General features: G+C 38.7%; 1 protein-coding gene across 3 annotated transcripts in view; it reads right to left on the bottom strand.

The window, feature by feature from the left end:
* Nucleotides 1–582: 582 nt before the first annotated feature.
* Nucleotides 583–15697, bottom strand: part of TMEM117 (transmembrane protein 117) — a 223136-nt gene continuing 208021 nt past the window's right edge. For all 3 annotated transcript variants that reach the window (XM_075274361.1, XM_075274364.1, XM_075274362.1), the window contains 2 exons: nucleotides 5288–5417; nucleotides 583–3448 (listed from right to left, as the gene is read on the bottom strand). In XM_075274361.1, the coding sequence (XP_075130462.1) occupies nucleotides 2814–3448; nucleotides 5288–5417 (765 nt within the window). In that variant the 3' untranslated portion in view covers nucleotides 583–2813. The remainder of the gene's footprint in view (nucleotides 3449–5287; nucleotides 5418–15697) is intronic.

Below are 15697 nucleotides of genomic sequence, written 5' to 3'. Positions count from 1 at the left end.
TTGACATATGTATCACTCTCACCCCTACATAATACAACCAATCTTGACAAACATATATTCTTCTACAGGTTTTCTGAAACACCTTTTGGTGTCTACTTATCCTCAATCTTCCTCATAAGCTTGAGTTGGTACGTACCCACAGTGATTTTACTTTCCATTCATTTCTTTATCTCCATAGGGGTATATAGACAATCGGTAGATTGTTATATTCTTTCTTGGTAGAGTTGGGACATTTTCTACATGTATCCTACTATATATCCTATACTTTATGTGACCAAGGACCTACGGCTGGAAGGCGATTTATTATTTCATCTATGTTCCACAATAGGCTTGAATATGAATCCCTGTACCATCGAGCCTGGTCTTTTTCCTCTATACAATGTCTTGCGAATGTGATGCTTTTGTATATTTTGTAAATTTTGCTATAATAGTTTGTTCCATGTTAGATGTCACTGTATGAAATATAATGCAATGGTGTATTATTCACTTTGATTGATTGTTTAATTTTATTTTATTGTTTATTTGACCTTTGTAGAGTCTGATGAAGGCCGAATAAGGCCGAAAACGTTTATTTCACCAAGCATTATTGAATCTTTTGAAAAATAAATAAGCATTCTAAACAAAGTATATTCTTCTCGTGGTGAGATCTTCTTCGTAGAATGAGGACGGGTTCACACCTGCGCCCGGTCTCCGCTTTCAGGTCTCCATCTTCTGCCGAGAGAAACTGGACAGAGGATGTAAACGCGGCAGTCAGTTTTCAAACCCATTCACTTGAATGGGTTTGCAAAATGACCGCCCGTCTGCATCTTCTGGCTCTCCGCGGCTAAACAGTTTTTTTTTTAACCGCACACAAAGTCGAACATACAGGACTTTGTGTCCAGTTAAAAAAAACAACACGGTTTTGCCACGGAGAGGCAGACGATGCACACGGGCAGTCGATTTGCAAGTGAAGGGGTTTGAAAACTGACCTCCGGAATTCCGTCTCCTGTCCAGTTTGGCGCAGGTGTGAACCCGCCCCTTATTTGACACATCCTTGTTTGCAGGGTCTGTGAACAGAGTTTCTCTGCAGATGTTTTCCACAACTATTGAAATAAGGGATGCAACTGAACTTTTTTGGACCCCCCCACATGGCATTCTTCTAGGGGTATATATAGATGTGCCCATATATCCAGTTTGGTTAAGGATTCCAATTTCTCATAAAATCAATTTTAACACAATATCATGACATGCTAACAATGTGGCCACACCTGGACACATATGGAATAGTTTGCATACCACAATGTATTCATGTATCACAAAATCATGTTGTTGTTTTTGGTTTTTTTGAGAAGCTGCAGAACTTGTGATACACATATAAGGATATGTCCAACCAAGAGGACCAGTATTCCCTAGAAGTTAATCCCAGATTCACAGTATTATCTCAGTAGTCTGAATTCTTTTTAAAAATATATTCCACTAGAAATACTTTTATACAGGGTCGCAATTTTACTGACGTATCACATATACAGAATTAGGTGTGGTTAAAAAAAGAAACAAAACACCTTATTACGATTTGAACCTATTTTGCTGTCACAAAAGAGGTGCCCGGAGAGGGTGAAAACTATCAAAAATGAATAAAATGGCTTCTTACAGTCAAAACAGAAGCCCCACCGAACAAATGTAATTCTAGAAAAGATGAATTGCAATTTTTTTTATGAACATAAGAAAATAAATAACTGGTTATATTTGGTCTGTTTGGTTGATATGGATATATTGCTGCTTTGCCAGTTTATTAAATAAGGTGTATTCATCTACAAGTCCTACACATACAGGTTTCTTAAAACAAATATATCACGACAAACACACTTTATTAGATATGGAAGTTTGCCTGCTTGTGATACCATAGCAATAGCTTACTCAAGTGCCTCCGGCATAAAACCTTTTGCAATCCTATATGTAGTTTTTCTTTACAGCTCTGTATTTTTGTTAACGTTTCTACTGTATTTTGAGATTCAGAGGAGATTATTTTCTAAAATAAGTAAAAAAAAAAAAAAAGGTATGTGAGATTAGAAAAACAAGGTTGCTTACTTCCAGTAACATAGCCACTATTGTCTATGCAAGATGAGAATGCACCAGCCAAATCCAAAGGAACTGGTGATGTGATCAGCGCTAACGGGTTAACTCAAATTCTTCTTTATTAATACTTTGCCAGTTCCTTTGGATTTGGCTGGTCCTTCCTCATCTTGGTTTTTAAATCTGGCGGTTTCATACCTACACACTATTTGGTGGTTGTGACCAATCACAACCATAGAAGGTGAGGGAGCAATTGACTGCTTTGACTCTCTCACTTGCCTATACGTTATCACAAGAGGTCCGGCTCGGTGCTGTCCTCTTTTCTGTTACACTTTTGTCTATGGTCTGTGTTTGGTATTACATTGCAATACCAGTATTAACCCATGGACATGAGTGGCGCTGTTTCTAGAAAGAAAAACAATCATGATTTCAGAATCTCATACAATTCTTTATAGATACAGTTAATGATTTCAATTGTGTGGAATAAAAATACTTATGGAGCAATAACCTACAGGGAGTGGTTGTGGCTGCAATCTAGTAGACTTCCATATCAAAAAAGTCCATCTAAAGTGACATATTTGTTTTAAGAAATTTCATATATAGGCACATATAGCAAAATCCAAAAATGTGCAGATTGTAACTTTTTGAGCACCAGATTAATTTGTAACCTATGAGTATTTTGTAAACGTTATGTACATAAGTATAAAAGGTAAAATTAAGAACATAGATATATATTATTGCAACATTTGCTAGTAACATTGTTAACTAATTGGATCATCATAAGGAACAATGTCTGCTGCTGGCTCTGCTTGTGTCAAAGGAGAAAGATTATCTGTTTCTGTGGCTGGAGGGTAACACAGTATTTCATTTTCTTTTGTCCTTGTAGCTAGAAGTGTTGGATCATGGAGGCATAAAGGTTCCTCTACAACCGCCTGAAGGTTCTCAATGGTCATTCCCATTTCCTTGCTGTGTTCAGAAGGAGATTTCCTGTTAATGCGTTTGTAAGATTTATCTTTATTCTCCATTCCTTGTTCACTCTTATGAAATCGCCCAAATAATGAAATGAAAAATCCAAATAGCACAAATGCCATGAGACTTGGAATGAAAGCCAAGCATTTCACATTCAGACTTGCTCCAATAAATCTGCTGTGTAAAAACATATCGCCATCAACGTAGCTTTTATTAGTATATGGGTCGGTATTGTTCGATCTCCATTCCCATGATAATGTTGTCAGATTGAGATTTTGTAAGCTTTCGGCATCTTCAACTGTGTATATCTGCTGTCCTGGGCCTATGTATTGACCATATGCAGAAGGCTTGTAAAAGATTTGATTCTTCCACATATTGAGATCAAGGATTAATACAAGGAATATAATGCCATAGTTAAACCATTTTCCTACAAGAAGAACACAAAGAATATTATGTTAAACATCCACAATGAAATCTAAATACAATATTCTATATAATTTCACAGGAAATGTGCTATACAGGAAAATACCAGTATTATTAAATGCTAATGCCGAACTGCCCGCTACTATGTTGTCCATTGCAATTTACCATACATAATTCTGTGCTGGGAGATAACACAGACACTAAACAGTATTCATGTATTCCTCTGCACTGAGCATTGATCTTTAAGCCTAGTAGTCCCAAAACGTTCCTTCTCTCCAGTGACAGGTATTGACACAATACAAAGCATTATATTCTCCTGAAGTAGCCCTAGAATGGACAATTGGTTCTAATGTGGTATACAAAATACATTAATAGTTTTTTCTCTTTCTTTGTTGTCTACTAAACTTTATTTCCTGGAACCCAGGAACCTCTTTACGTTCCGGTGTAATTTAATGCAGCTAACAGGCCACACTTCTGCAATTCAGCAAATTTACAATGTTCTTCTGAATGGGATTTTATAAATTTTATTCAGGTTATGGATATTTTAGTGCACCTTAGTGCACTAGAAGGATACTGTCCGTGGTGATCTCCATGTGGGTGAATAAACCCCACCCCATGTATGAGACTTTGACAGCACTTGGCAGTACTGTAAGTGACCGACTGCTTCATCCCAAGTGTGAGAAGAAGCACTATCTGAGGTCCTTCCTCCCAACCGTGGTCAGGCTACATAATCTACATCAGACCAAGCGAAGATCACTCCGCACAGAGAACTAAAGGATCCTGAAGTCTTCCTTCTTTCTTCTCTTCCTTAGCTGCTATGGATTCCTAGTATTTTTCTCAGCTTATGTGTGTCTCTTCTGTAATATATTACTGTTTATTATCTTGTATCTGTATTACTATGCTGCTGTAACACTGAAATTTCCGCACGGTGGGACTATTAAAAGGATTATCTCTGATCAATCTTATGACTCTTTATAAAACCATTGTAGACAAAAAGAAATTTACACAAATCAGATTCAAGTAAGAGATTCCTTAGGCCAGATTCACATGAAAAAGGTGCAAAATGGCTGTGAAAAACATTTATTTTTCACGACCATTTTGCACCCCGGGGGCACTCATTTTCAGGAATCCCTATATATTTTAGTATATAAAGGGATCTGTGAAAACAGCCAAAAGAAAGGGACATGACTTATTTTGACGGTCTGTGACAACGGACAGTCAAAATTAGTCATGTGAGTAGCCCCCATTTATTGACAGTGAAATGAATACTTTTATGAGACCTCTTTAAAAAAAAACCCCAAAAAAACAGATGTAACATGGCCAGTTTAAGTACTGTGAATCTAGCCTTAAGGCTTGTCATGGACTGTCAAAATATAGGTCATGTCCTTTTTTTTTGGCTCTTTTCATGGATCCCTCCATACACTGAAATGTATGGGAGATTTGGGAAAAATGATGCCGATCAAGTGCAAGATGTTCATTTTTCATGGCTGTTTCGTGTGAATCTAGCCTGCTTGAGCAATGATGATTAAATCATTGACCAAAGGTCTCTTTACATGTTGATATAAATGCAATCTCTCATTTGAAATATCGGTGCATCAAATTCATTTCAATAGCCTAATATGCTTCTCAAAAAACAACATTGATAAAGAGTTTGAAACCCACAGACATCATGGCCAGACTTGAAGATACACAACTGAACAAGGAACAATTAGTTGTAGTTGTCAAAAAGATTATAAACAACACTAAATATACCATCACTATCTACTAGTCAGGATATGTCAAGTAAAAGTGTACATTAATGAAGCAACCAGATTATCATATCATTCCATATAGGAAAACATACCTGTTATATGTATATGGTACTCTTCTTTAAATATCCGTTGGCAGTATGGCACTCTGAACTGCATGTGAGAAGTAGGTAAGCCAGGGAGATTGACATCTACATCTCCCATGAAGTGAGGAAATTCCCAGTCCTGAAATAATAAATGAATCTTATCCAAAGTCATGACATTTCTTAATGAAATCATCCACACTTGTTATCAAACTTTTCAACCATAGACCTCTTCTCTGCTAGGAATTTATTTGCAGTAGCTGAACAAATATACATATTTGTATAGTCTAATATGATTGATAAACTTGGGTTCCTTGAGTACCCCAGCAAAGGCGACCATTAATCTATGTAGAACATAGTCATGTAAAATTTTAGCTACATCCTTAAAGTGATTTTCCCGTAAACATAAACATAGTTAAAGTTCTAGACAGTTAAAAGTCAAACTTTTCTGTAACTATAAATAAAAAAATAAGAAATTGCACAGATTTAAAAATTTTCTCTACTCATCTTAGGGGGCATTCAAATGGAGTAAAGTAGCGCTGATTCTGGCACGATAACTTTTGGCAGAATCAGCGCTGATAAAAAAGACTCCCATTGACTTCAATGGGTTCCGTTTTTCACACAGAACACATTGAAATCAATGGGAGGCTTTTTAACCCATTGATTTCAATGTGTTCCGCATGGAAAATGAAACCCATTGAAGTCAATGGGAGTCTTTTTAATAGCACTGATTCTCCCGCGAGTTATTGTGGCATAACCAGCGCCAATTTACTCCATGTTAATGCCCCCTTAGTGGTGACTTTTTTTGTCTTGATCAGTTGCCAATGGATGTGACCATCAATGTAGGAACTTTTTATGGTCTGCAAAGTGTCAGAAACCCAGTCATGATTTGCCATCTTATGTTCTTGTGCATGTAGTGATAACCTGTCCACAATAAGTAAATCATGGCTGGGCTCCTGATAAGTTAGGCTGGGTTCAGACAGGGTTTTTTTGGACCGGATTTTGACACGGGAATCCATCTCAGAATCTGGTCCATAAACGCCTCCCTCGGCTAGTGTGACTGTCCTAGCATTACAACAGTCATGGTATTCCGCTCCGAATTAGGCCCAAATGAATGGGCCTAGTCGGGAGGTAGTGTCGCGCCGTGGATGTCTGCAGCTAATTCAGCTGCAAGAAAGGACAGCTCGCTTCTTTTTTCCGTGAGTAGGAAGAAAATGGTAAAAAGGAAGTGACCGACTCCCATTGAAGTAAATGGGAGGCGTTTTTTTGAGGCGGATTCTGCATCAAAATCCGGTCCTAAAAAATGTAAGTGAACCCAGCCTTAGAGACAATAGAAAGTTCCTACATCATGGTTATAACCAATGTCAACCAATTAACACAACAGACTGTCACCACTAAAATGATTAGAGAAAATCTGTAAAAAATTTGCAAATTTTATAATCAGTTATAATCACCATAATCACAATGGTTTGCTGTAAGAGATACATTCCTTGGTATAAATACAGTATGTATTTAATTGATCTCCAGATTTTGAGATGTCCATATATACAAAGTAACATTTATAACATGTGCTTAGATTTAGTGGCTAGATAGACTACCCTGCACCAGAGGAGGAGGCCATTTTTCTGTGCAGAACATGAATATGTTTCGCTACATCCTTAACCACTTTTATTACATTACCTATAAGCTCAAATCACACAAAATGTATCATCGGAGATTTACTGTATCAAGACTGACATTTCTTAAACAAGAGTGATCAGTGAGTGAATTCTGATCACCTCTCACCCAGTATATGGCATTTCTAATCTCCCCACGTTTCTTGCAGAACAGCAATAAGTTACAATGGCTAAAGCCTACATTCTATATTGATTCAGTTTGTAAAAGGTTTGGATTACTCAATTCTCTCATATTTAGCCACAAGCCCAAGGGGAAATGAAAAGTCATGTATTTCTGGTCCTAGTATTCACAACACCAAAGGAAAATATATCTAATATGAGCCAAGTTTACAATGTATTCCAGGAGACAGACTGGTTATTTGACCTTTGCTCACGCCGAGTTTATGTCTCTGAGCAAACTCACCAACATGACATATCTACAAGCAGCATACGATTTCATTTACAACAATAAACTGAGAACGAATCCTCAATTTGTGACATAATACAAAACACATAACTGCAACACCACAACGATTTATGCAGCATGAGCCAAGGCTGTAAGGTCACTGGATCCATAAATAAGATGAGAGAATGTATTTTCACAACCCAAAAATTCAGCCGTTAAATGCAATTTCCAATCAGTTTGTCAGGATCTTAAGGACTATCATTATTATTTTATCATATTTTATGCAAATCTCTTAGAGAAAACTATTAACTTAATCAAATTTCCTGTTTGAGTAGCGATTTACTTAATTTAGCATATACTACGAGGATTCATGAGCAGGCAGTGAGTACTAACAGCGTTTTCTTGTCCTTGTGTGTTCTCTTTACACTTGGAGTGGTCCATTTTCTTACTATTTTATTTATAATTGTATGAGCATATCTGCTTAAGTATCCTTAAGACTCATTAGGGAAAACGGTTTCCCCTAACCAGCATTTAATAAATATGCCAGCAAAAATGAAGAAACAGTGTTGCATGACAGTGTAAAACAGTTCATCCCCTCTGGAGCTATCAGACAGCTGAGAAGACATGTAAATGTAATAGTCAGTCTTCCAAATCTTCTCTGCCGCTCAGCCTGGAATATTCCCAAGTGATACTGTTCTCGCTTACAGTATTTAACCCAGTGTGCACTCTACCTATGCCTCAAAGCCATCACAAGTCTTTCTCCAAATTCTAGAATTATAAGGCACAACTAAAATAATTTGTTAACATTGCCTAAGGTTACTGAAAGATTCTTGCATAGAACTGCATTTTGGCTTCATTTCATGAACCTTAAAGAGTCCACATTCAATAGCCTTGATGCCACATTAAATAGTTCCTTTCTTAATCAATTTGCCCATTTAACTGGCTAGAGAACAATTATCGGTAACCAGTACCTGAGAGCGCTCATAAAAGCGATCTACAAGCTGGATCAGAAGCAATCTACAAGCTGGATGAAAATAAAGGGGAGTCGGAAATGCCAAAGTGTAATTATATGTGAAATACATAACGCATAGTTATTAAAAGGAATATTTAAAGCGGAAGTCTCTAATTAGAAAAAAAAAGGCTGATTTCTCCATGATACATTAGTCGCGATACAAGAGTGTTTGTGACTTATAAGCTGTGTCTAGATAAAAAAAGAGATCCATTTATTCAATCCTGAAAAATCCTTTAAGGCTAAAGTCCCATGTAGCGTGCTGCAGCCATAAAGAAAGTTTGAAGAGTTTTCTTCTGAAGACTTTATGCTTCCATTGTAACTAGTGAGGAGTATGTCATTCAAAAGTAAATTTTTTACAGGGTTAGGCAGGGAGGTATGGATGATTTGATTTTTACAGTTACACACTCATTTTTCAAGGAAACTAAAATTTTATTTTGATCGGTCCGATATGTGAAGAGCATGAGCATGCCGTACGCCCGACCGTCAAGGCTTCAACTGCTTGACGCACCCTTCGATGTTTTCCGGGGTCCGTACCATTCGGTCACCTCCTCGTGCAGGTCGGGGTCTCAAAGAACCTGTTTGTTGAAAGTTATTCACCCACTTCATTATCGTGTCAAACTTCGGAACACGACCATGACGGCCAACATTGAAATGATTCCAGAAATGTCTCTGTGTTTGAATGACGGAACGGCCCGTTTCAATAAAGGTGTTGTACACGAACACACAATGCTCTATTGACCATGTCTCCATTGCTAGTAAAGTGGCGGCTCCTGACAAGCAGATACCCCCACTCTTTATCCACCAAGGTTATCCCCACCTTGCGTGGTGCCCTGTTCAAATCATCCATACCTCCCTGCCTAACCCTGTACATTATTAAAGAGAAGATTATCCATGATTAATAATGATAAATTAGTTCCTATTACAATTAATAAAGTAAATAATTATTTCCATGATTTCTTGTGAATATCCTGAACATATGTCATAGATGGCTGGTCCCATCTCATTTGTTTATTCAAAGCATCTGTAGCCACATTTAGTAACAATAAAAATAATAGAAAAGTGATTTCAGTTGTATGCATCACTCCTTATATGTGACACAGACAGAGATGAGCATGGAGATAAGGATATAAATAGAGATGAGCGAACAGTGTTCTATCGAACACATGTTCGATCGGATATCAGGGTGTTCGCCATGTTCGAATCGAATCGAACACCGCGTGGTAAAGTGCGCCAAAATTCAATTCCCCTCCCACCTTCCCTGGCGCCTTTTTTGCACCAATAACAGCGCAGGGGAGGTGGGACAGGAACTACGACACCGGGGGCATTGAAAAAAATTGGAAAAAGTCATTGGCTGCCGAAATCAGGTGACCTCCATTTTAGACGAATAGTGGATTTCAAATCCGGGTCATATGAGAATGTGAACTTTGTGACTATGAGACAGGGATAGCTGTACAGGCAGGGATAGCTAGGGATAACCTTTATTTAGGGGGGAATGTTATTAAAAATAACTTTTTGGGGCTCTATCGGGTGTGTAATTGTGATTTTTGTGAGATAAACTTTTTCCCATAGGGATGCATTGGCCAGCGCTGATTGGCCAGAGTACGGAACTCGACCAATCAGCGGTGGCTCTGCTGGAGGAGGCGGAGACTAAGATCGCTCCACACCAGTCTCCATTCAGGTCCGACCTTAGACTCCCCCTCCTCCAGCAGAGCCAGCGCTGATTGGCCGAATTCCGTACTCTGGCCAATCAGCACTGGCTAATGCATTGTATTGGCGTGATGAAGCAGTGCTGAATGTGTATGTTTAGCTCAACTACACCGGTGGAGTAGTTGAGCTAAGCACACAGATTCAGCTCCTGCTTCAATCAGCGCTGTCCAATGCATTCTATTAGCTTGATGAAGCAGAGTGTGCACAAGGGTTCAAGCGCACCCTCGGCTCTGATGTAGCAGAGCCGAGGGTGCACAAGGGTTCAAGCACTGGCCAATGCATATATTTTAATATAATTTTAATCATTTAATATCATCAGTTGAAGCTCATTTTTCTTGAACACCCGGCTAACATTTACACTGCTATAAGTGTACTTCTTTTCTAAGTAGTCTTGGATACTGTATAACGATAATTGAGTTGTCACATTCTGTATGCTAATTAACACATCACAATAAAAAGGAAGTTGAATAAAAAGCCGATATGTAAAGAACTCTAGAAAGTCAATTAATACATTGCCTACAGTTAAGAACAATACACAATGCTCATACAATAAAATAAAGATGGGTTAAACTATACCTCAAAGGCTGGGTTCACACGGAGTATTTTGGCTCATAATATGGAACGTAGACACCGCGGGAGCTTTTGCGGGCTGTATACGCACCCATTGTTTTCAATGGGAGCCGGTACCATATACGCGGCGCTATTTTGCGGCCGCCGCAAAATCACGGCCGCAAAATAGCGCCGTGTATACGGTACTGGCTCCCATTGAAAACAATGGGAGCAAATACGGCCCGCAAAAGCTCCCGCGGCTTCTACGTTCCACATTACGAACCAAAATACTCTGTGTGAACCCGGCCAAAAAGAGGTTCTGCTCTCAAAAAGGAGATACTGTTTGTTTTTCAATATAATAACGGATAAATCCATATTTACCTCTTAATTCCCCAGATTACAGATCCATGGTCCCTCACCATTCTTTAAGGGTAAGTTCACACAGAGGAATTTGCTGTGGACTTTTGGGTAGTTTCTGTCCCCGAATTCGCAGCAGGTTCCATCAAGATTCTGCCTCCCATTATTTTCAATAGGAGGTAGAGATCGTAGCAGGACACTGAAAAAATAAGCGTCCTGCTCCATCCTGCTGCGGATTCAATGGCTCGAGACCCCCAGCTCATTAGGCTCCCTTGTCTAGGCCTAATCAGAAACAAAAAGCTGCAACTGAATGTCAATGCTCTGCTAGACCACAGCTGGAAAATGGCAATGGAAAATGAAAAGGAATTTCTCTTCATTTTCCATCATGTGAACCTTCCCTAATAGCTGCAGCATCTATATACAGTACATCTGATTGTTGCGCAGACATAATGTCTGTGTATACAGCACATCATAACTGGTGATCAGCACAACATTATATTTCTGCAACTATGGTAACACAGAGATGTAGGAGGGCGAGAATTATGAGAGTTAAAACCTGTCATGCCCATTCAATGCCTATCTCCACTCATGGTAAGATTCTCTTTTACCAAATGAGTCCATGCAGTAAGTTATTTGGTACGGTACTCATGCAGAAGAGCTGCTCTAGCTACCCCATATCTGCAAATCAACAAGACTTACTAGTAATTGTCTTTACATTTTTGTTGGCCTGAGAACACCAAAGTGTTTTATGTCATGAAGAGTATCAACTGTTGGTCCCATCAGGGGAAAACAAAAAAAAAAAAAGTGCAAAGTGCATATGTTCTATCAATTATATATGGCATTCTTCAATTATCACGGAAAACATTCCAAATGTACATACAGTACGGGTTATGAGTGACATAACCTAAAATTATGACATTTCAATTTGGGTTGTCTACTGCTGGACCCCATGGACCATATTGTGGCTAGACCCCATTGTTAGAACAAAACCTACATCTATAGTAGCATTTCTGATCACCTGACCAGTAGAGCCAAAGACCAGTTAAAGCAGCTCTAGGCTATTTTCACATTACAGAATATCATGCAGATTTCAGAGTACATTATGTACTGAAATGTGTGCAGTCTGCAACCCATGCATGTGAGTCAAGTCCACCCTGTTTCACATGTATATTGATTTTCTGCACAGATTTCTATAACTTTTTCCACCATTTCACTTATTTTGGCAGAAATGTATTTTGGCACAAAATGGGACTAATCCTCGTGTAAAAACACAGAAAAATTACACATCCACAGCAAATCTGCATTCAGAAACCTGAGAGACATCTTTGGATTTCTCTTGCTAAAAATATGTGGCAATCCCTATAGCCCGTGGCATAAACAATGGGGTAGCAGAGGTAGTAACTGAGAGAGAGCCCAGGACATTAAGGGCCTGGCGGGCCCACAATTTTTTTAAATGCTGTTACCTGCAGGTAACAGGCCCTATTCACTTAGGCCGTGGGCCCGCAAACCCCAACAAACACCGCTATCATTAAACTTTTGGCTCTTTTCAGACCCCAAAGTATAATGATCGGAGGGCCAGGAGAGGAGAGGGAACAAAAAAAAAACCATTGTTACTTACCTCTTCTGTGCTCCAGCAGTTTTTAGGCCTCTTTGGTGACATCCCAGATGTCACGTGGGTGAGGCCAGTGCCATTATGCATTGCGATGTCAGCCTGGCTCACATGACATCTGGTCCAAAATTGAAGAGGTCTGAAAGTAGCCAGAAGTGCACTGGAGCCAAAGAGAGGTAAGTAACAGTGTTTTTTTTATGTTTGTGTCCTCCCCATGGGCCTCCTATCATTATGCTATGGGGTCTTTTCAGACCCCAGAGTATAATAATTGTTCATGAGTAGTCCACTATGGGGCATAATACAGTTTGCAGGAGCCACTATTGGGCATAATATTGTGTGCAAAGGCCACTATGGGGCATAATAGTCTATGTAAGGGCCACTATGGGGCATAATAGTGTTTGCAGGGGCCACTATGAGACATAATCCTGTGCGCAGGGAGGGGCCACAGTGAGGCATAATACTGTATGTGCAGGGGCCACTATGGGGCATAATAGTGTGTGTGTGTGTGTGTGTGTGTGCAGGGACCATGGTGGGGCATAATAGTGTGTGAGCAGGGGCTATGGTCGTACATTATAATGTGTACAGGGGCATATATGGGACATTATACTGTCTGGAAGCAACTTTGGGATATTATAGTGTGTGTAAATGGGGGCTCTATGCTTGGGGGGCCCCAAGTTAAAAGTTTGCTGGAGGGCCCAGTCTGCTATTTATGCCACTGCCTACAGTCTAATTCATGCGAACAATCCATACAATTTGAGGATCCCAGTAAATGACAGATCTTTAGATTCTGTATGAGTATTGGGATGTTAAGGTTCATGTTAGTTGTACCTAAACTGTTAGGTTTTAAGAGTTGTATTAAAAATTGTATTTGTATCAGGTAGAATCTATTTTCTCAGATAAATGTATGTAAAAACAAAGTACACCAAGCTAAAACACTGTGTAATGGGATATAACAGAAGCTGGCATGTTGACGATTTACATACATTACTTACACTGTCCCAAATCTGATAAGGGACTACATAATTAAATCTTTCAGTCAAGTTTTATTTTCTTACACTGCTGCCAGCGTATGTCATGTTCAGAGATTTCACAATGTTTTCTGTGTTATAAACGTAAACCTCCCAGGCATGTTGTTCTCAAACACTAGGAATTGTTAAACATTATTGAAAAAAGAAGCATAGAAGACTCAATGGAGCTATTACTGTTATTCTAGAAATGCAGATACTTACAAGGATACACACATGTATGAGAAAGTCAATAACACGTCCCAATATCTATTTGCAGAGCATATTAGACTTCTTCCAACAAGACAAAGATATATTAAAAGCAGATGAGTACAAAGTGTTCTACTATAACTAAAACAGCAATGTATGCACAAGATTCTCTCTGTTCCTTGCAAAATGTATACACGTATTTGTGGGAAATGCGCTACATTGATGATCTCATTATGATCTGGAAACCCAATAGGGTGACCATTCCGGTTTTTGAAAACTAAACAGTAATTATTCTAGCTTAGAACTTACTTTGGAGATAAATTAAAACTGAATATTTTCTTTGGATTTATGTATTTATGTGGACTTGTTTATGAATGAGATAAAAGCCACCACATATTGTAAGCCTATATCTGGTTAAACCTTACTGCATGCTAATTCATGTCATCCTAGAAACGTAAAATGAGTGATTCTTTTTGGAGAATTCTCCAGGGCAAAACAGAATTCTTCTGATATGTTTGTGAGGAAGGCCGAGATGTATAGCTTGTGCACAAATTTCAAGAATAGGGACTATCATACAAGCACAGAACAGAAAACAGAAATAGAGAAAGACAGCTGAAGGCGAATGGTGTTGTGCCCGGGATACCCACTTAACAGTTTTTGGAGTGTGTCTCTCTGCCGACACAAGCTGGGCATAACATATTAGGCACTGAAATGCCGTATCTCTGGAAAAATTGCACTTTTCATTAGCAGCTGTGCATTCATTTCTGGAAATTAAATCAATGCAACTCTTAAGGGTTAAATTGCTCGGTGGTGTAGTTTCCAAAATCAGGTTACTGGCAATTCAGTAGCTCTGCAAAAGTGTTATGACATACGAAAACCAAACTGTGATCCAAAAAGCAAAATAGTGATCCTTCCCTTCTGTGTTGGCAGTGCCCAAACTGCAATTTATACCCACATATGGCATTAAGTACACAAGGTAAACACACAGTACAAAATACAGGCAATGGTGTGAATATCATAACAACATGTGTGCTGGTGGACACACGAGTCCAGAAACTGGTAACGGAGGAGAAGAACAGGGGAGAAGAAAGAGGGAGGGGGGAGACAAAAAGACATGGGGGGTAATTTATCATTTACATGCCCCAAAGCTAATAAAATCTATGAAACAGCTGTTGGGTCAAAATGCTGACTATACTCATTGATAAATTCTGAGAAGAGTGTAGTGGAAACCCTACAAAATGGGATCACTTTTGTAGGGTTTTCACTGGTACTTTAGGGGCTCTGCAAATGCAACATGACACCTGAAAACTATTTCAACAAAATCTAATTTTCAAATGCCAAGTGTTACTCCTCCCTATGACCGAAGCCAAAACAGCAGTCTACAGAGTATTTTCATGCTTGGAAGAAACTGCATAACAAACTGTGGGATGCATTTTCTTCTTTAACCCCTTTTGAATGTGTAAATTCTAGCACTAAATAAACATATTATTAAAAAATAAATAAAATGTCTAAATTTCACCTCCATATTGTTTTGAAGATAAACTTAAAGGGTTAACAAACCTCCCAAATGCTGTTTTAAATTATATGAGTTTTGCAGTCTTGAAAATGGGGTGATGTATGGGGGGTTTGTAAAATATAGGCCTTTCTAATCCCCTTTAACACTTTATTTTTAAAAGGTTCTCTGAAAATTGGAAGAAAGAATCTGATTGTCTTGGGAATACTCCATTTGTTGTACCAGTCCGAAATGTTATTGTTATGAAATAAAGATTGACCATTATCACCAACATATGAAAGAATGCAATTGTTAAATGAGGAGAATGGGTTTGTGACATGTGACATTTGATATGGCAGCCAAGGTGTTCCAGGGACAGCACAGGGCTGTTTAGGTGTTCCGAACAAAAGAATGTCCCTTC

The sequence above is a fragment of the Leptodactylus fuscus genome, chromosome 5, assembly GCF_031893055.1.
Source record: "Leptodactylus fuscus isolate aLepFus1 chromosome 5, aLepFus1.hap2, whole genome shotgun sequence".
Classification (NCBI taxonomy): Eukaryota; Metazoa; Chordata; class Amphibia; order Anura; family Leptodactylidae; genus Leptodactylus; species Leptodactylus fuscus.
The sequence above is the reverse complement of the archived record's forward strand: the minus strand, read 5'-3'. Positions and strand labels throughout refer to the sequence as shown.